The sequence below is a fragment of the Xyrauchen texanus genome, chromosome 32, assembly GCF_025860055.1.
Source record: "Xyrauchen texanus isolate HMW12.3.18 chromosome 32, RBS_HiC_50CHRs, whole genome shotgun sequence".
Taxonomy (NCBI): Eukaryota; Metazoa; Chordata; class Actinopteri; order Cypriniformes; family Catostomidae; genus Xyrauchen; species Xyrauchen texanus.
Genome location: NC_068307.1, coordinates 8,550,910 through 8,572,278, shown reverse-complemented (window position 1 = coordinate 8,572,278; position 21,369 = coordinate 8,550,910). Strand labels below are relative to the sequence as shown.

Below are 21,369 nucleotides of genomic sequence, written 5' to 3'. Positions count from 1 at the left end.
GATATCCAGTGAGCTGTAGTTTTGTGGACAGAAATGCCTTCTTGATGAGAGAGGACAACAGAGAATGGCCAAAATGGTTCGAACTGACAAAGTCTACGGTAACTCAGATAACTGCTCTGTACAATTGTGGTGAGAAGAATATAATCTCAGAATGCTATTCTGAGATAAGGGTTGGCGCTGTTTTGGCGGCATGAGGAGGACCTACACAATATTAGGCAGGTGGTTTTGATCAGTATATAGTAAACCACTGGAGTCGTATGAATTGCCTGTATGCTACCTTTATGAGGTTTTTGGAGCTTCAATGTTCTGCCACCATCAATTTGCATTAAAAATACATACAGAGCTGAGATATTCTTCTAAAAACTCTTTGTTTGTGTTCAGTAGAACAAAGAAAGGGATGACATGAGGAGAGTAAATGATGAGAGAATTTTTGGGTGAACTATTCCCTTTAATATGTGCATTTTAAAACCTTTCAGATTAATTCTAGAGCACCCGTTTGTTTTATTAATTACTGTATTAAACTATTTTTTTGCAAAGTGCATAGTGTAAGTGCAATTGCAGAGTTTCAGTCTGGGTTCAGTCAGCAAGTAAGTTTTATGACAGTTAATCATGCTTGAATTTGTCAGTCCTCACCATATTCCACTGCTTCATTTTATTGCTATATATGACTTTATTTATCTTGTAAATGAAGCATTTCTAAGTCATTTTGTATTTTTTTTTTCTCTTTGAAACAGTAGTTTTGTGGCATTGATGTAATTGACTGAAGTGTGGGAACAAGGCTTGGTCTGTAAACAGTTATGGATTTCAGCACCCCAGTGTAGGGGTGACTGGTTTGATTACTTTTGTTGTTTCAGTTGGAAACGATTCAGCTGAGTCTCAGATAACTGCAAATTCCTGGTAAAAACGGCAAGATCTGTGCAGTGAATCTTTTCTCTGTTTAATTATAAAGAGCATTTGAAATTCTTTATTTCTGTATTCTTTATTTTTTCAATAATTCAACTTAAAAATAAAAAACAAACATAACCAACTAAATAGATGCAATACAATTACAACATTCTCTAGAATATTGCGTAAGCACAAATAAAAGAAACAGCTACGTTTGTCCCTACAGAAAAAATAAACAAAAAGAGAAGCATTTATAGCTGAATCAGAATTTGTTTTCTTGTGGTTTCACATTGCATGAATTTCCAGTGATGAGATCTTTAAAGCAAGATGCGCTCAACAGAAAACTGATAAGAAATCAGATATTAGCACAGCATTATGACAGGAAATGACAGCAGATCTACGTCATGTAGTTGAAGTGGGACGGTGCTAAAAAGAGACATTATAACTTTTTGTGGCCCTGTATGATGTTAAAAGGCGCTCGTAGAGGACCCACGAGACTTACAGTCCATTTGTTGAGCTGTGTTTATGAGTCATGTGAGTAATATAAACAGAAGGCACGTTTCGCCGCTCCACGCGCACTGGACTTGAGCAGAGTTGGCAACAGGAGCCCACCTGTGTTTGATCACAAAGACAGGATACATGCAACTTCAGAGGTGACGTTCAAAAGTCTAGAAGTCGCGATTTGGACGCCTTAAAATTACTTGTGATAAGATAAATGTGAGTGAAAGGTCACAGACGTGAACTTACCGATATTTTTCCAAGCGCGTGAGGACGCCTCACTGCGCGCGCGATGGGACAAGTGAGACCACTGAATGCGTGACAGCTCGCGAGATGAGAAAGAAATCCTTGACTCCGCTCTTGAATTTTTAAAAGCGTTGTGGAACTCAGCTGGCTGTTGCTATGACTGCAGCGGTGTAGCGTTTCTGGGCAGGCTGGACCTCAAGCAAACTCCACTGCCCCCTAACTGATTGATTCTCTGGCCAGGAGGAAAGTCCAGTTACAGTTCACAGTAGCTTTAAACATTATTTTGCTGATGTGATCCTCTATGCTTTGGAGAATAAGCAACAGAAGTAAAGCTTTAAAAGGCATGGTTGTGAGTACACTTCAAATTCTATTATTTATTATTGCATGCATATACACAGGGTTGGGAGGGTTACCTTTGAAATGTATTCCACTACAGATTGCAGAATACATGCTGTAAAATGTAATTTGTAACATATTTTGTTAGATTACTCAAGGTCAGTAAGGTATTCTAAATACTTTGGATTACTTCATCAGCACTTGTTTTGACTATAAAAACTCTGCCAGTACAGTAAGACAACATACACATGTTAAAAATACATTCTCTGAAAAACCTAAATATCTTATGCAGTGTTTTTTCTAAAACAAGATAAATCAGACTGATCTTGGTTTAAGGATTTTTAGATATTTTTCATAAACAATACAAAAGTTATTATCAAGAATATGATTTTTGCCCTAATATCAATGGTCTTACTAGAAAAAAAATTATTACGATCTAACGTGAATTTTCTTGTCTGATAACGTGCATGTAAAATGGCTAGAAATAGCATTTTAGCTTTGCATAGAGATGGCAATTTACACAAGGTTTATTTCTATTTCTTCTGCCCCAAATTTACTTCAAACTTACTTCTCTGTCTGCTCGTATGAATCATAATAAAGTGTTTCACTGCTGTTCAAATGCACTTTGGATCGCATCATTTATATGTATAAAGGTTTTCCATTTAAAAGGACAAAATATTAAATGAAACAAATGACAATAAAATCCAAAGTAATCTCTCCAGGAACCAAAATACTTTTTGAATGTAACTGTATTCTAATTACCAATTATTTAAATTGTTACTGTAGTGGAATACAGTTACTTATATTTTGAATTTTAAAAACGTAATCCTATTACATGTATGCCGTTACTCCCCAACCCTGCATATACAGTATATATACATATAATGCATGCACGTAATTGATGTACACTACCAGTCAAAGGTTTGGACACACTTTGAATTTATTTATGTTTTTGAACTTGGGTTAATAATAACCTCTATCACATACTCTCTCACACACTTTTTTTTTGTCTAAAAATGGGACTGCATCTTGTTTACAAACATGCACAATTTTTTTTTTAAAACAATTGGATTATGAATGTTTTATAAACTTAAAACTCCACCGGGTCTAAACTGACCCATGGATTCAAATGGTGTAGCTTTAAACTTAAAAATCTGCATGATTTTTTATGCAAAAAGAGGGTTAAAAACCTTTTTAACGAAAGGCTAATGCTTAAATCATTTTACAGACCTTCTCCAATACTGTTTAAAAAGCATCTCAGGTGGCACCTTATGAATTTGGCACCTTATGAAGAATGCTCCATGTGTACAGAGCTAGGTAGAGGGTGGCTACATTGAAGGATGTAAAATATTAGATGGTTTTGATTTGTTTAACATTTTTGGTCCTTACATAATAACCATAATTCCATTTGTGTTATTGCATATATTTATTTACTATTCATTTAAAATAAAATTTAAATAAATAAAAAAAAAATACTAATAAATAATGAGTTAGTGTGATTAAACCTTTGACTAATAGTGTATGAGCATTGACTTAAAACTATTGAATAACAATGCATTAAATACAGTGCAAGTTGAGAAAAGGACAAAAAGTGCTCAGTGAATTTTTGTCCTTTTCTCAACAACAGGCACACCTATGTTTATAAGATGACACTCAATACACAGAAAGAGGGAAAGGAACCACTGAGGAGAAGAGCAAGCACTCCCATACCCTCCTCACGTCAAGCGGGCCGGGGAGACAGAGACCCCTCGACTGACCCGTATCACCTTCCGCTCGCCCAGTCTGCCTCATACCACCCCGGAGACAAGAGCATCCACTCACGGGCCAACTGGTCTTCAGACTCGGATTCGGACAGCTCTGGAGCGGAGTGTCTTTATCGTGTGGTTTTGTTGGGGGATCACGGAGTGGGAAAGTCAAGCCTTGCCAACATTTTTGCTGGAATACAGGAAAAGGATGCCCACAAACACATTGGAGGTTTAAAGTTTATTTTAATAAATGTTATGCTTATTATGAACATCTGTTTCTTGGACAACACCATGTTTATGCGTTTGACTAATATTCATATCTAAAATGAGTTTTGTTGATAGCCATTCATTTGACTTATCAACTTAAATGTTGTTGCAACACTTTTTTTTACTGCAAAATAGCAGCGCCATGCAAGCTTGTATCATTACAGTCCCTCAAATAACCTTGGCTAAACTGATGGGTCTGCCTGATTGATTTTGTTCACAAATTGTCACGCGTCACTATTGATTCTGAAACATTAATTGTATGGCAGTATTGATTAATATATCATTCAGAGCAAACAGTACATACAGTACATTGATTTGTGTACCAGTTTTTGTCTGGAGCATTGTGGCCTGTTTTAAGCACAGACTTTCAGCTTTAAATGTAACTTTTTTTTATATTTATTTTATCTTGATGGTACAGTATCTATTTTGACTGACACTGAAAACTGACCATCCATCAGAGACCTCTGTGCCTTCTGCTAAACTTTCTTTCTAACCATTGAAATGGCTTTAGTAGGCAGTACACAAATGAGTGTAGCTCCGTAATGCTTTGAACTTCACCAAGTGCCTTTATGAAAGCAGTAGATATATGTCCACAAGTGGGGAACTGTTGACTTTCTTGTTTTTTTTTTGTGTTTAATGGCATGTGACTAAGAGTCGTGGCAATTTTGGCTTTGTCCAAAGCAGAACATAATGCTGTAAAATAATTTAATTGAAAGCCTGATGTCTTTATATTGATCATTGTATCAGTGCAGACACATTAGTGGGTTATTCTTCTGTTAGACCCAAAACAAAAGCCTTTTGAATATTTTTTGCATGTCCTTAATGCATTAAGTTGCATGACTTGGTTTGCCAAACTATTGTCAAGGTATAATCACCTCAGCAGATTGTAGACAAAGGAAGAACTATTACATTTGTGTTCTTAGCAGGTGCTTTCTTATTAAAGTGTCTTACAATATTAATATGCAGGCATTGATCAATATCTGTAGTTTATTAAAACCCTGAAAAATCTGAATATTCTTGATGAGAAGGCATTCAATAACCATATTTAGAGAGAGACGTTTGTTAAGAAATGTTTTGTAATTTCTTCTTTCGATACTGTCATATCAGCTCTATTGAAAACTCTCTTTAAAATATTTTTTCATTTTACCTTGACTAGATTTGCTTAAGTGACATATTTGTTTTGAATGCTTTGCAATTGTATTGAAATTAAATTATTTTACTTACCAGAGAAATAACTTAATAAATAATCCTATCAAAATCATGTAAAGATAAATTGTGCATTGGACCTTGGAGGTTTAGCTCACCTCTTAACTTTCCAGTAAACTCTGTAGGATGTTTCTCAATTATAATTGAAATTGACATTATATGCTGGTTTCAGTAAACTGCTTATACTGTAAATACAATGGCCCCAAAAATTGAATGGACACTTAAGTGCTATGAATCTTGGTTGCTTTAAGAACAAACTTGGCCATGACTTGAAACGTGTGAATTCAAGATAGAAGAATAACAGCGTCCTTACTCAACTTCACTCAACTTCATTAGATGTCACTTGACATCTAAATGTTAAAGGTATAGTTCACCCTACAATTGTACTCACCCTCATTCCCTCCCAATATGTATGACTTTCTTCTGCTGAACACCAACAAAGATTTTTAGAAAAATATCTCAGCTCTGTAGGTCCTCACAATGCAAGTGAATGGTCGCTAGAACTTTGAAGGTCCAAAAAGCACATTAAAGCAGCATAAAAGTAATCCATATGACTCCAGTTGTTAAATCCATGTCTTCAGAAGCAATATGATCAGTGTGGGTGAGAAACAGATCAATATTTAAGTGCTTTTTTGCTACAAATCTCCACTTTCACTTTCTTTCTTTTTTGTGGGGGGTGGGGGTGATTCGCATTCTTGGTGCATATCACCACCAACTGGGCAGGGAGTAGAATTTGTAGTAAAAAAGTACTTAATATTGATCTGTTTCTCACCCACATCTAACATATCGCTTCTGAAGATATGGATTTAACAATTGGAGTTATATGGATTACTTTTATGCTGCCTCTATGTGCTTTTTGGAACTTCAAATGGTTGGGCCACCATTTACTTGCAATGTATGTACATACAGAGCTGAGATATATATATAATTTTTTATTTTTTTTTAATCTTCATTTGTGTTCAGCAGAAGAAAGTCATACACATCTGGGATGGCATGAGGGGGAGTAAACTATGAGAGAAATACAATTTTGGGGTGAACTAACACTTAAACATTTAGATGTTCAGTGTCTTGAAGTTTTGAAGTTGAGTAAGGACGCTGTTATTCTTCTGTCTTGAATTCACAATGTTTCAAGTCATGGCCAAGTTTGTCCTTTAGTGCTATAAATCTTGTAGAGGTCTTGAAAAGTGTTGACTAGATTTAAACTGGAAAAATGAGACGCAGTCTGTTTTGCACAAGAGCAAAGTGTGTTTTTATCTTCGTGTCAAACAAGCTACACGGTCAGTTTTTAAGTAGACATGGCTCAGTGCTTTTTCCGCTATTCCCCTCCATATTCGGTTTTCACGCTTGTGATTATAAAAAACATAGCAGCGCTTTTAGATAAACACATTAATTCCAGCATAATGAAAATGCCTTTGTTTTTTAACTATTTTTGTTCTGAAAGTCTGTATACTATCACTGTTTCACTTGCCTTTTTCTCTATTTTAGATGTCAAATTGATGTAAAGTGTTTTGAAAGTTACTTGATTCGATTAAGAATATTGAAGCAAATTTGTGTTTCTATAGAGGACACGTATGAAAGAAACCTTACAGTGGATGGGGAGGAGACGACCCTAGTTGTGATGGACACATGGGAAACAGAAAAACAGGTATGGAAAAATCATATATCAAAATGTCTCAACATATTTACAGTGACCCCCAAAGATTATTTGGATAATATAGGACACTTGAGTCACACTTAAGAATGTATACATTTAACTGCATTAGATACAAAAGGTTTCCTTGCAGAACAACCACAGGTTTAGTTCATCACATGAACTGTGTACAGGTTCCAGTATGTTATTATTGTGCTTGTGCTATGTTTCTTTCAAATAAATGACACTTTGTTTAATATTTTGTTATGCAATGCAAATGCATTCATCCATTTTTATGTTTATGTTTTATGTCAAAAATGAAAATTCTCTCATCATTTTCCCAGATTCTTTCTTCTGCTGAACACAAATGAGGATTTTAAGAAGAATTGCTCAGCTCTGTAGGTCCATAAAATGAGCACATAAAAAGTACATAAAAGCAGCATAAAAGTAGTCCATACGACTCCAGTGGTTAAATCCATGTCTTCTGAAGCGATATGATCAGTGTGGGTGAGAAACAGATACATTTTTAATCTCCACTTTCAAACAGCCCTCTTAAGCACTCTTCTCTCCTGAGTTATTTTTTTCTTCTTGCCGATTCGCATTCTTTGTGCATGTCGCCACCTACTGGGCAGGGAGGAGAATTTATAGTAATAAAGGTCTTAATATTGATCCATTTCTCACTTACACCTACTGTATCATATCACTTCTGAAGACATGGATTTAACCACTGGAGTAGTATGGATAACTTTTATGCTGCCTTAATGTGCTTTTTTGAGCTTCAAAGTTTTGGACCCTGTTGACTTGCATTGTGAGTACCTACATAGCTAAAATTCTTCTAAAAATCTTTGTTTGTGTTCAGTAGAAAAAAGAAAGTCATACACATTTGGGATGGTATGGTGAGTAAATGATCAAATGATGAGACGAGCGTTTAAGTTTACAATCACTTTTTGGGGCCAGTGTATTTATTAGCAGTTGACTGTAACCAGCATAAGCAATATAAGCTACTCAATGAACAAAGTGCCACAACGCCTATTGTGCAGTGTTGTGGAAAAAAATGGCACTCAGTGCCAGTGGCCAAACTCCACTGACAATAAGTGATGCCCTGCAGAGCGCATCCCCAGCTGGGCTCTGCTGTTGACCACACAGCCAAGTACACTGATCGCTTTGAGGCCTAATTACACAGCAATCGATGGCTCTTTTCTGTGATGTCTGTCTGGAAACAAGGCTTTGTTGGACTCAAGAATTGTTTACAAAGATAAGGAATTCTGTTCTTACAAATTAGTGGAAATTTTGTTTTAGTTTTTTACTTTTGTTTAGAATTGTCTGTCAGTTATCCCTAGTGCATGCATGTGTACACTTGCTGAAGTGAGAAATTTCCATGCCGTTGTGCCACCAAACAGAATTCCGAAAATAATAGTTTTCAAACAGATTCCAGAAAACTCCCTCCCACTTACATTGGTTGGAAAAACAGATAGTCCCGCACCAAACTCACACCATTGATTGAGCCATTGTTGGCGTGTCAGGCTGGACGGGCCACTCACACAAACCGGAATGTTTTGATAGTGCCACAGAAAAAAATATTGCTTCCGCTCTGGAATGACTTTCCTTTTAGGTTACATCACCAAGCCCTCTTACTTCTTCAACCATAGATCACTTTTCATAATTCAAGCAATTCCTGATTGAAAAAGTCCCATCACATTGAAGAAGTAAAATAGGTTGTGAATGTTTCATTTTGACTTCAAAGTGTTTAACTCTTGTTTTTTTTTTAACCCAAATCCATAGGAGGAAGATGAGAAGTGGGTGCAAGATTACTGCATGCAGGTGGGCACTGCTTACATCATTGTTTACTCCATCACTGACCGCAGCAGCTTTGAGAGCGCCTCAGAGTTGCGAATCCAGTTGCGACGTATCCGGCAAGCTGAAAACATTCCCATCATCCTTGTGGGCAACAAAAGTGACTTAGTGCGTTCTCGAGAGGTGGCAGTAGAAGGTGAGGGAACCGTCCTGATTCATATCATTTGCACACTTGCAGTGTGATGTTATATGTCTCAGGGTAACTTATGAATGAACGATTGTTTGATACGCTGCAGATAGCCTTATGACTGGCTGATATGATGTGATGTAAGGCTAATGCAATAAATATGATGAAGTTCAGACCAATCATTTCACACAATCCTGGTCTTCTGTGTCAGAGGGTCGGGCTTGCGCAGTGGTGTTTGACTGCAAGTTCATAGAAACCTCCGCTTCTCTTCACCACAATGTTCATGAGCTCTTTGAAGGCATCGTGAGGCAGATCCGACTGCGGCGAGACAGCAAAGAGATCAACGAGCGCCGACGCTCTGTCTACAAGCGACAAGAAAGCATCACCAAGAAGGCCAGACGCTTCCTGGATCGACTGGTGGCCAAGAACAACAAAAAGATGGCCCTGAAAGTGCGCTCCAAGTCCTGCCATGACCTCACAGTGCTGTGATCCCACAGTTGCAAATGTTGTCTACTTCCATTCCTTGAACATTGGGTCATCTGTTTCTTCATGTTTCATGTAAGCACAAGAAAAGTTTTGGTCTTTCAAGTATGTCCACTTTTGAACATTTACGTAAGTTTTTTTTCTATTTTTGTTATTTATTTGTCAAAATATGACTAAATGGAATATTGACATTTTTTACTGATTCCTTGTTCTGCAATCCAATAGATCAGATGTTTCATAGTTGTTTGAATTAAACCAAAGGTTTATTACTGTATATCATCAAACAAGTGGACTTGAACATTTATGAACATTTTTATCAATGTTTGCCTTATCAGACTGAATAGACTAGTTAGAATCAACAAGCAATATTTATTATTCTGTGTTGTTTATACAGTTATTCTTGAAGAGCATTTATTTCACCTTGTTTTTGTTTTTCTAACAAAGAAAGTTGTTTGTGTAGCCTGCAAGTTATTTGTTATGACAAGTTCACAGCTCATTAGAAAAAGTAAAGGAAAAACAGCAAAGACCCCTATTATTATTTGTTTCGTACAAGTTTATTCTAATAAAGCTAAAATAGTATATACACGCCAATCATCGTTTAAAAAGGGCATGTGAATATCCTCCTTAAAGGAATACTTCACCCAAAAATTGTAATTCTCTCATGCCATCCCAGATGTGTATGACTGACTTTATTCTGCAGAACACAAACTGATAGAAGAATATTTAACTTCTGTAGGTTCATTCAATGCAAATGAATGGTGACCAGAACTTTCAAGCTCCAAAAATCACAAAAGCAGCATAAAAGTAATCCAATGGTGTAATATATATATATTCTGAAGTGATCCAATCATTTTGGGTGAGAAACAGATCAATATTTAAATTATTTGTTAATAGAAATCTTTTCACTTACATAATGTGTACCTACAGAGCTGAAATATTATTCAAAAAATATTGGTTTTCGCAAAATCCTCTGTGTTAAATTAACACTCCTCGGTGTTGTCACGAGACCACTAGTGTTAAAAACTTACACTAAACAGCGTTGAATCTACTCTGTATTGTTTTGAATGTTGAATTGGACAAACAGTTAATGAGATCAAGTAGATACACTCCCTGAGTGTTGATTGATCATTAGTGATGACACAGACAACTGAAGGAAAGAGGAACAACAAGAACAGGAAAACAGGAGAACAAACCTTCAGACACAATCTGTATAACTGAGATGTACATCAACTGCAAATAAAATAGATTATTGGACAACGTTCTCTTAATATGTTGTGTGATGATGTTTAAGAAATGTTGGTAATTTTTTTTTCCATATGTGTACAAAAGTAATTTTTTAGAGGTTTTTCTCTATTTAATGATGCTGATTTCATTTTGTTTCATTTGTAGTCACCATTATGGTGATTATTGTTCACTTTGGTTAGACACTTGAACTTTGGATAATTATACAACAAATGTTTTCCTGTCAGAGCAATATTGTACAAGAAAACAACAATAATGCACTGTGATGGAGAAACTAATATATTCAAGTATCTCTTACTAAAACAAAATATAATTTGACATGCTAATATGATTTGGGAAATGCATTTTAAAATTCAGACTAAATATTTGAATAAAGAAGGGTCAATGTGGTACTGTTGTGTGAAGTTGAGCAGTTAATATCTTATAATATATAATCTTTTGAGCTGTCAATAAAATACACATACATCAACATTTCGCATAAAAAAAAACACAACAATGGTGATAATCAACAAACAAATTTTCAGGCTCATGCAGTGTGCCAATGTTGAGTTCTGTACTATGTGGACACCCACAATACATTGCAGCATGAATCTGAAAATGAGTTTGTTGTCACCGTTGTTGACTTTTGTATGCCGAGTCTTGATGTCTGTGTGTATCATTGACAACTCAAGAATTGTATCCCTGACAGGAAGTATATGAACACTTTGTTAAAATGTAATAGCATTTACCCATCTTTATTATTTACAAGTTATATTTCCATAATAAATGCAAACTTTAAGTTATGACTTCCATTCTCCACACTTTGAATAATGTCTCAATGAGATGCTTGAACCCATCAAAAAGTATCCTCTCCATAGTACAACTGTTTTCTTGAACAATGCACTGGGTGGAAGAAAATCCATTTACTATTAAACAAAGTTCAAGTGTCTAACCAAAGTGAACACTAATCACCATAATGGTGACTTCAAATGAAACAAAATGACATCTGCAACACTAAATAGTGACAACCCTTTATTAATTCTCAATAAAGAACTTTTGCACACATATAAAAACAAAATAACCCACATTTCTTAAGCATCCTCACATGACATATTAAGAGACTGTTGTCCAATAATCTATTTTATTTGCAGTTGATATACATTAATTTAACACAGGGGGAAAAGAAATTCATACACATCATTTTTGGGTGAACTATCCCTTTATGACTAACAGGAATTCATACTAACATAATTACATGACTTTCAGTGTTTTGTTATTAAATCCCAAACTGTTTTGAGTTTTCATAAGTCTGCCATTCTTAAAGATTTTATTTTAAAGAAGTTTACTAAATAATAGGATTTTGCATTTTATAGTTTCATGGATAATGTTTATAATGGAAGAATTTGCTCAAGTACCATGGCCTTTTTTTTTTTTACAATAATGAAGGGTTCAGATATCCAGTTTGAGTGATTGCCATCCTCAACACCCTGCTATTGTCCTTGTTCTCAGATACAGTCCAGTGGCTCAGAGGACTTTTCCCACAACAATATGGAAACAATCATTGAAATCCAATCACTGAAACAATGTTCAGAAAGGATTACAATGAAAGGCCATGGTCAGTCCCACAGAGTCTTTTTGTGTGATGAAAGATTAGTACTCCACTCTGTGCTAGTAAACAGATTATTTTTCTCAAATGATCATTTTCAGAGGACCCTCTCAGTGAATGGGTCTGAGTTCCCAGTTATGGCACTTTTCCACTGCAGAGTTGAGTTGAGTGGAGTTGTACCATGCAGTGGAAAAGCCCCATTAGGTCTACTACCTCTTTTGAAAACCATCTTGTCCCCCTGATTATCCCTACTCCACCTGAGTTAAAGGAATTTTCCAGGTGCAATACAGGTTCAGCTCAATTGGCAGCATGTGTGGCATAATGTTGATTACCACATAAATTAATTTAGACTCGTCAGTCCTTTTCAATAAGGGCTTTTTGGAGGGTTTAAAGACAGAAATATGAAGCTTATAACTTTATAAAAGCACTTACATTAATTCTTCTGTTAAAACTCATGTATTATTTGAGCCGTAAAGTTCTATAAATTGTAATTTTCACAGTTGTTTTAGGGTTTGTTGACATTACATCATCATGGCAATGAAGTTGTAAAATTGGCTATAACATTAAACAGAAAAGGTTAGTAAGCGATTTTATTGCACTAAAGTCATGTTAACCCACATGTTGTATATGTCTTGTGGATATAATTTTGAAACAGTGAGTATTTTCTTCCTTTGTAGCCTTATTGGAACGTACATTTTTGCCGGGCAAGTAAAAATATATTTTTGTGGTAATCAATATTATGCAACTAATGCTGTTGATTAAGATTAACTTTTATTGTACCTGAAATATTCCTTTAAGGCTGAAGTGAGTGATTTCTGCACCACTAGCATCACTAAATGGAATTACAAAAAGTAATCACTGTTTTCAAACAGATTTCAGAAGACTCCCGCCACCCTCCTTTTGTTGTTCAAACCAATAATCCTGCACCAAATGTACGCTGTCAATGTTGCTGGACTGGCCGCTAAAAAAAAGAGACATTTTTTGACAAGAATCTTATAACGGAAGTGAATGGGGCCAGTCCATAAACCGTAAAATACACACTGTTTTCATATTTGTTACATTGGTTATAACTTTAAAGTTGTTTAAATAATCAGTTTTACAGTTGCTTTAGAGTTCTCTTACGAGAGGTTCTCTCGTATTGCGTAAGCTAGCTTACGCTACGGAAAGATTCATCTTTTCTGAGATATTGAAGCCAAAAAATTATCCTTAATTTTGTATCATTTGTCAACGCAGTGCAGCAACTGCAGACCTTGAGCGGGCTAGCTAGCGAGCTCATTGGTTGCTCTGCGGCAACTGCTGCAGCCTATAGATCGAACTTGGGTGAACTCGCGATCCAATGAGAGGCGTCCGCGCGCTACTGCATCAAAGCCCGCCAAAATGGGCGTGGCTAGAGTGCATATAAGCGTAGTTCGTGAGGCTGGAACCCTGATTTTCATCTCTTCAGCGAAGCTCTTCGCATCTCTGAACTGGAAGCCGCGTCGCCGTTCGAGGGGCATCTAGCAAGCTTGGACAGCGCCGAAGAAGCCGGCCGTCTCCGCCACCTTCAGCCATCCTGCGAGCTACGCCATCCGGCGACGTATCCTTTTTAGAGCAAGCTAGTTCTTAACGAACTTCACAAAAGAGTAACGAGCGTCTTTTTTAAGATGCCTCGCACCACTTGCGCTTCATGCCGCCCCTCTCAGCCGGAGACCGCCACATCATCTGGCGCCTCTGCCTGGGACTGGGGCATGCAGAGCTCGCCTCGCTGAAGGCGGATGCGACCTCTGCGAGGAGCTTCCGATGTCGACCCTGCGGGCTCGACTCGAGCGCTCAGAACCGGCCGCCGCCGCCTTCCGCTCGCCAAGCAGGAAAAGCGCTGCTCCCAAAGGCTGCCAGAACCGGTGATAGAAGCGACTGCCTCGCCGAGCCTCTCCTCGAAAGCATTGCTTCACCCTCCCCGCCTCGGACGCCGCAGTTGCCGCCCAGCGGCCGCGACTGCTGCCATCTCGGAGGATCGAGGCGGAGGATAAGGGCTGTTCCATCATGGCTTCGACAGCCAGGAGTGGTCAGGCTCCCACGCCTCCTCCTCGCCCAGGAATCAAGCAGGACCCGCGCCGAGTCGAAGGAGAACTAACACGCATCCTCACACAGGCCGCCGACCGCCTCGGGCTCGAGTGGTCACCGCCCCTGAGCAGGCTCCCAACAGACTCGACGGCTGCTTTCTTCAGAGCCGTCGCTGCAGCAACACCCGCGCCGGGCCGCTCCCTTCCTGCCGGAACTCCACACTCAAGGGCTACTCCTCCATCCCCCCCGGTCAAGGATTCGGTAGCAGCACACCTTTGCCCGCCCTCCGCGAGATGGCGGTCTAAGCCAGTGCGTCCTGCAGAGCGACTTCCGCCTATGTTGGCTGCGCCTATTCCGCCGCCGGCCAAGCCGCATCTGCTCTGCACTCCATGGCCGTCTTACAGATCCTCCAAGCGGACCTTCTTCGGGAGTGGGATGAGAAAGGCAGGCACCCAGAGGCTGTTATAGATCTAAGAAGTGCGACGGACCTCGCCCTTCGCGCCACCAAAGCTGCAGCCCAAGCTCTAGGGAAGTGCATGGCCTCGCTGACTGTGACCGAGAGACATCTGTGGCTAACGCTAGCCGACATGGGAGAAGCAGAGCGCTCCACGTTCCTCAACGCACCGCTCTCTCCGACCGGTCTCTTCGGCTCCGGGGGGCATTGTTGACCGCTTTTCAGAAGTCCAGAAAGCCACCCAAGCCATGAACCTCTTCCTGCCGCGTCGCGCTAGCTCCTCTGCAGGCCGGTGGATTCAGCAGCCATTGTACTACAGTGGTGGATTCAGCAGCCAACAAGCCGGTGATACTGCCCACTTGCCTGCACTCAAACGCCGTTTTCACGGCGACCCAAAGAAATCTTGTAAAGAGCAAACATGCCTTATGTGTAGAAAATGTGCCCACAATCCAGTGTTCACCCCTACACACAAGCATTACACTTCCCGTGTTCCTATCAGAGCCCACTCACATAAAGCGGACACAGCCCGCCGAGTGTTAGAGTCAATAAACGCCACACTAACTGCACGCGCCCTTCTCTGGCCGCTCTGTCACACGACCAGCCTTATGTGTAGAAAATGTGCCCACAATCCAGTGTTCACCTCTACACACAAGCATTACACTTCCCGTGTCCCGATCAGAGCCCACTCACATAAAGCGGACACAACCCGCCGAGTGTTAGAGTCAATAAACGCGCCACGAATATGTGCGCGCTCCATTCTCTGCCCGCTCTGTCACACGGCCAGCAAACACTTCTCTGTATGTAAGTCCCTGTGCTCGTGACTATGCTCGCAAGATCACTTAACAGATGTGACTCTTTCCCCATTCACCTCAATCGGGAAGTCACTCACAGAACAGCCTGTCCCTGCTGTCTGCGAAGCAGTCATGCATAAGCACAGTAAGCCGCCACACATTCTGTTCAGCTGCTGTGTGCGGCAATCAGGGCAATTTGGCCATTCACCCTCTAGCATTACGCTTCAAAGCGTGGGAAGCTATCCCAGGGATATCCAAATGGGTGTTAAGCACAATAAAACAGGGCTATTTGCTACAGTTCGATCGCCGCCCTCCCCGCTTCAGAGCGTGGCTCGAAACTATTGTGAACACGGAAGCAGCCTGCATGCTTCGTTCAGAAATAGCAAACCTTCTGTGCAAAAGGGCCATAGAGAAAGTGCCGCCTTCGCTGAGCGAGTTCCCAAGAAAGACGGCGGCCTCAGACCAACATTAGATCTCAGGGGTTTGAACAAGGTGCTTGCAAAAAGACCGTTCAAAATGCTTACAATCAGGAAACTCCTCGCGCATACGCGCCAGGGGGACTGGTTTATCTCTCTCGATCTGATAGATGCCTACTTTCAGATTCAGATAAATCCCCGCCACAGGCCATTCTTGAGATTCGCTTCGACGGCCAGGTTTATCAATACACCGCCCTTCCGCTCGCCTGTCTTTAGCACCTCGTACTTTCACGAAGCGCATGGATGCGGCGCCGCACCCCCGCGGAGTCAGGGCTTGCGAATTCTGAACTATTTGGATGACTGGCTGATTATGGCACAGTCACATACGGAGCTTCTGTCTCACAGAACAGTTCTCCTCAGCCATCTGAACAGTTTGGGTCTTGCAGTCAATTGGACCAACAGCTCACTACAGCCCAGTCAGGCAATTTCCTTCCTTGAATAGAACTAGACTGCGTGGCAATGACGGCTCGCTTATCTACACAGCCAGCGCCGTGTTCAGTGACTAGCCGCGCCCTTTCAGATGAACAGCCTCACGCCTCTGAAAAAATTTCAGAGAGTGCTAGGTTACATGGCCTCAGCCGCAGCAGTACTTCAGCTGGGTTTACTCCGCATGCGCCCGCTTCAGCATTGGCTAAACACCCGCGCCGGGCCACAGGCCGCCAGCCGATCAAGGTGACTCAGACCTGTATTTCAGCTCTGCAGCCCTGGACAGTGGCCGAATGGTATCAGCGGGGAGTGACGATGGGAGCTGTATCTCGCCGAAAAGTCATCTCGACAGACGCGTCCAACACGGGTTGGGGCGCGGTCTGCGAGGGCTCTCCGGTTTTTGGCCTATGGTCAGTTCAGGAAAAGCTCCTTCACATAAATTGTCTGGAAATGATAGCGGTCGAGTACGCGCTATGCGCTTTCTCCCGGTCATTCAGGGTCACCACGCCCTGGTCCGCTCGACAACAGATCTGTGGTATCCTACCTAAACCGGCCAGGGCGGTGTCAGATCCAGGAACCTCTTCCATCTGATCTAAACGCATACTGAGTTGTCCCAGTGCCACCTGCGCCGCTGAGGGCGACGCGACGTGCCAGGCCACCTGAACGACGGCCCAGACAGACTGTCCAGAGACAATATTCCTCCAGGGGAATGGTCCCTGCACGCCAAACAGTCCAGAAGTTATGGCGATATTCGCAGAGCAGGGATAGACCTCTTAGCGCCAGAAGAGAACTCTCACTGCCCAATATTTTTCTCGAAGCGAGGACGCCGCTGGCCCAGGACTGGCCCAACCGCCCGCTTTACGCCTTCCCTTCCATCTCGCTATTGCCACAGGTAATGCAGAGGATCAGGGAAACGCGCCACTCGGTGCTCCTCATAGCCCCGCTGGGGAGAATCAGACATGGTTCCCGAGCTACGCAGCTGTCACTGACAGCCGTGGCCCATCCCAGTGAGAGCAGATCTCCTCTCTCAAGCTCGCGGCACGATCTGGCATCCCCACCCAGAGCGCTGGGCTGCACGCGTGGGTGATCAACGACTACCCGCCGCTCTGCCAGAAGGGATAATAAACACCATCATACACGCTAGAGCCCCTTCCACGAGAAGACTCTATGCGCCAAAATGGTCTGTGTTTTCAAAACAGTGCACCGACAGAGACCTGGACCCACGGACATGTGGGGTGTCGCCGCTGCTCGTGTTTTTACAAGAGCTGCTGGATAAGGGCAGATCCCCATCCACGCCAAAGTGTATGTGGCGGCCATCAGCGGCGCTCGCTGAACCCCTGCACGGCCAGTCACTGGGAAAAACGAGCTGGTCATCCGCTTCCTCAAGGGAGCTAGAAGGATGAACCCCCGCGCCTCCATCGGTTCCTATCTGGGATCTTTCTATAGTTCTCGAAACTATGAAAGCCCCCTTTCGAACCGCTTCAATCCGCGGATTTGAAATACCTTTCACTCAAAACCGCTTTTCTGACTGCCCTGTCATCAGTCAAACGCGTGGGAGACCTTCACGCGCTGTCTGTCAGCCATGCGTGTCTTGAGTTTGGACCAAGTGACTCCAAGGTCATTTTTAAAGCCTAGACACGGCTATGTTCCCAAGGTGATCGGTACTCCTTTCAGAGCACAGGTCATTTCCTATCGGCGCTGCCAGCATCCGATAGCTTAACGCGACGCCAATCTCCTTTGCCCAGTCAGAGCGCTGAGATTGTATACTGCGCGCTCCGCCTCTTTCAGACGCTCTGAGCAGCTTTTCGCTTCGTTCGGAGGGCGCACCAAAGGTCTCGCCACTCGAAACAGACACTGTCTAGATGGATAGTGGACGCTATTGCTGCCGCGATACGCCAAAAGATCTGCCATGCCCGCTGGGCATTAGGGCTCACTCCACTAGAGGCATGGCCTCATCGCGGGCATGGTCCAGCTGGATTTCCATTCACGACATATGTGTGGCAGCGGGCTGGGCTTCCTCCACCTTTGTCAGATTTTACAATCTGGAAGTGCCCGCCCTGCAGGCAAAACTACTAGCGGTTTATCACGCTACAGCTCCCCTGGTGAGCTGCACTGATGAGACTCATTCCACACAGACCGCACCGCCTCTGTCGCTCCTTCCCACTATGTGCTTATGTATTACACACACACACTGGCCCGCACTCTTGCCGCCAAATATTATTTCCCCACTCACAAGGGCTCCCCGGTCCCCCACCCCGGGCTCATGCAGTGGATGCTTGGCGCGCACGGCGCTGACAATGGGTTCCCGTGAGCGTAAGCTAGCTTATGCAATACGAGAGAACCTCTCGTGAAGAGAACGTAATCGGTTACCTAACGTAACCTCGGTTCTCTCTAGATGAGGGAACGAGTATTGCGTAGCCGGCCGTGCTCGCGCTCACCAGCGCACTTTCGCTTCATTCAATGAAAACCAGGGTTCCAGCCTACTGAACTACGCTTATATGCACTCTAGCCACGCCCATTTTGGTGGGCTTTGATGCAGTAGCGCCAGACGCTTCTCATTGGACGCGAGTTCGCCCAAGTTCGTCTATAGGCTGCAGCAGTTGCCGCAGAGCAACCAATGAGCTCGCTAGCTAGCCCGCTCAAGGTCTGCAGTTGCTGCACTGCGTTGACAAATGATACAAAATTAAGGATAATTTTTTGGCTTCAATATCTCAGAAAAGATGAATCTTTCCGTAGCGTAAGCTAGCTTACGCAATACTCGTTCCCTCATCTAGAGAGAACCGAGGTTACGTTAGGTAACCGATTCGTTTGTTGACTACATCGTCATGAAAACAAAGTTGTAAAATTGGCTATACATTTACACAGAAAGGGTTAGAAAGTGATTTTATCACACTAAAATCATGTTAACATGCATATTGTTTACATCTTGTGTCTATACTTTTAAAAGAGTGAATATTTTAATGTTTATGGATTTCCCCCATTCACTTCCATTGTAAGTGCCTCACTGTAACCCAGATTTGTGATTTTTTTTAAAGAAAAGGAGGTTTAGAAGTAAATAAGTAAAACGATGTTGTGGTTATCAACATTATTCCACAAATGCTGTCGATTGAGCTCAACCTGTATTGAACCCAGAATATTCCTTTAACACCCAATAGTTGCTTTCTTGTCCATGTGGTTGAATGAGAATTTTGATCTCCATGGGAAGAACATTTGTTGGGGTGACCACTGTTCAGCACCAGGAACAAGCAGGGGGCCAGAAGTGCAATTAGGGCAGCCAGAGTGCTGCGCCTGGGTCAGCTCTTTCCACCGGCCCTCTCGTCACCACGGGAGTGGGGGAGGGGACATGGCTTGCTGGCTGGGAGCTCAGTGCATTGATTTAGTCTGTGTAATGGAAAGAATGCACCACTCCACACTGAACATTTCCCCCAGCTAATACAGTTTACACACGTACATGCAGATCACATGCAAATACTCATCTTTGTTTTCTTTCTATTCTGTGCAGTAATCTTTGCTCATATGCACATAGTTAACGATTCGAAAATCCAACCAACATTTGGTACCATCTTCAGTTCAGATGTGCTGTTCACTAAACAGCTTTGAACTATGATTCATCTCCAGAGCTGTTTTACAAAGTAACAATTAACGTCCTCTTCAAATACCCAGCAGGTATGTTTGTGGTCGAAACACATGTAAGGTTGTTTCTTCTTTTCATAAAGTTTTTTTTTCAAGTTTTCTCCAAATAACAAAAATAGCAGTATTAAGTGTTTGACATGAGATTAAAGGGGACTCATTTACCAGAACCATGCAGTAAAAGCTAACACAACAAAGAGTAAGAGAGAGAGAGTGAGAGCGAGAAAGAGAGCATAATGGAAAAAGGGAATAAGGCCAAGGAGGTGGCAGTGCATACAGGAAGATGAATGGCCCTGTACTGGTCGCACTGACTGGTTCTTGTAATGTGTCAGGAATCTGGCGTCCGCCAGATGTGTGTCAAGTTCATACTGTGGAAAGCCTCTGGAGAAATTTACATTTGGCTGCACTCTGCTGCAAAGAGAGCTAATTACGGAAAGTTGGCAGCCAGCAGAACATCAAGCAAGCTGTGGCAAGAGTCAATGGAAAGAATATTAAAAAAAGAAAAATGTGGGGTCATATTTAGATTTTTTTGTTCTTATCAACAAAAAAAAAATGTATATCTTAGTATAGAATAGTTCCGTTGTACGGTGTTATGAGATATGAGTGGTATGGTGTAAAACCATAGGCCTAAAATATTTGTTCTATATAGTTGAGTAAATCCAGGTCAGTTTGAGAGATAATAACTCTCCAGAAGGTTAATTCTCCTCATTGCAGGCAGATAAGAGAGACAGACAGACATGGATGGATGGATGGATCCTATTATAGGCCTATATGCAGTATTATGACATCATATTAAGTCCTATTTTCCACATCAATAAACGTTTGACAGACAGATAGATAGATATTTTTGACGTCACGTCAAAGAGTAGGTACGGGGAGTGTGGCAACGGGGCGATGGATGAAGGAATGTCCGGATACGTGATAGCAGGTGCATTTTTGCCTGTCCGACGTTTGGAAGGGTCCACCATGCAGAAGTAGCAGTTGCTTGAGAGGTCAGTGGGTTCCTGCAAAATTCTTGAGATAACGAGCTTCATGGCTCTCTTTCCCGCTCTGTACCATCTTACAAAAATACATGTATTTCACCCATGACTAATGTGTAAGAGATTCTCGCAACATTTTTCATATATGATATATTGTTTCAATAACATTTAAAATTGTAAAACGTTTTAAAATTAAAAACTTAAAAAAAGCAACAATTGTCCACCTTACCTTCCGGGTTTTTTTTTTTTTTTTTTTTGCAGTGCTCGCAGGTGAAATTAGGTGCCCAGGGTTTGTCTTGATCCCCGACAGGAAAGGAGAATGCCTTGTAGGAAATAATAGGAAAACGCAATTAGGAAATAACACTTACTTAGGAACCGCTACCCAAAAAAAAAAAATTGTTACACGGTGTTCTTAGCGTCTGTTGTCATTATTAAACACGAGTTCCCTCTGGTGGAAGGTCCCGC

General features: G+C 41.5%; 1 protein-coding gene and 1 long non-coding RNA gene across 2 annotated transcripts; one reads left to right on the top strand and one right to left on the bottom strand.

The window, feature by feature from the left end:
• Positions 1-1,348: 1,348 nt before the first annotated feature.
• On the bottom strand, positions 1,349-21,326 carry LOC127626185 (uncharacterized). Its single transcript, XR_007968417.1, has 4 exons — positions 21,134-21,326; positions 3,676-3,900; positions 1,633-1,861; positions 1,349-1,497 (listed from the first exon to the last, which is right to left on the bottom strand). It is a non-coding gene; the product is annotated as an uncharacterized LOC127626185 (long non-coding RNA).
• rem1 (RAS (RAD and GEM)-like GTP-binding 1) lies at positions 1,834-9,911 on the top strand. Its single transcript, XM_052101793.1, has 5 exons — positions 1,834-1,978; positions 3,593-3,939; positions 6,746-6,828; positions 8,596-8,803; positions 9,006-9,911. Exons 2-5 carry the CDS (start codon positions 3,612-3,614, stop codon positions 9,281-9,283), a joined length of 897 nt encoding a protein of 298 aa, XP_051957753.1. The 5' UTR covers positions 1,834-1,978; positions 3,593-3,611; the 3' UTR covers positions 9,284-9,911.
• Positions 21,327-21,369: the final 43 nt, after the last annotated feature.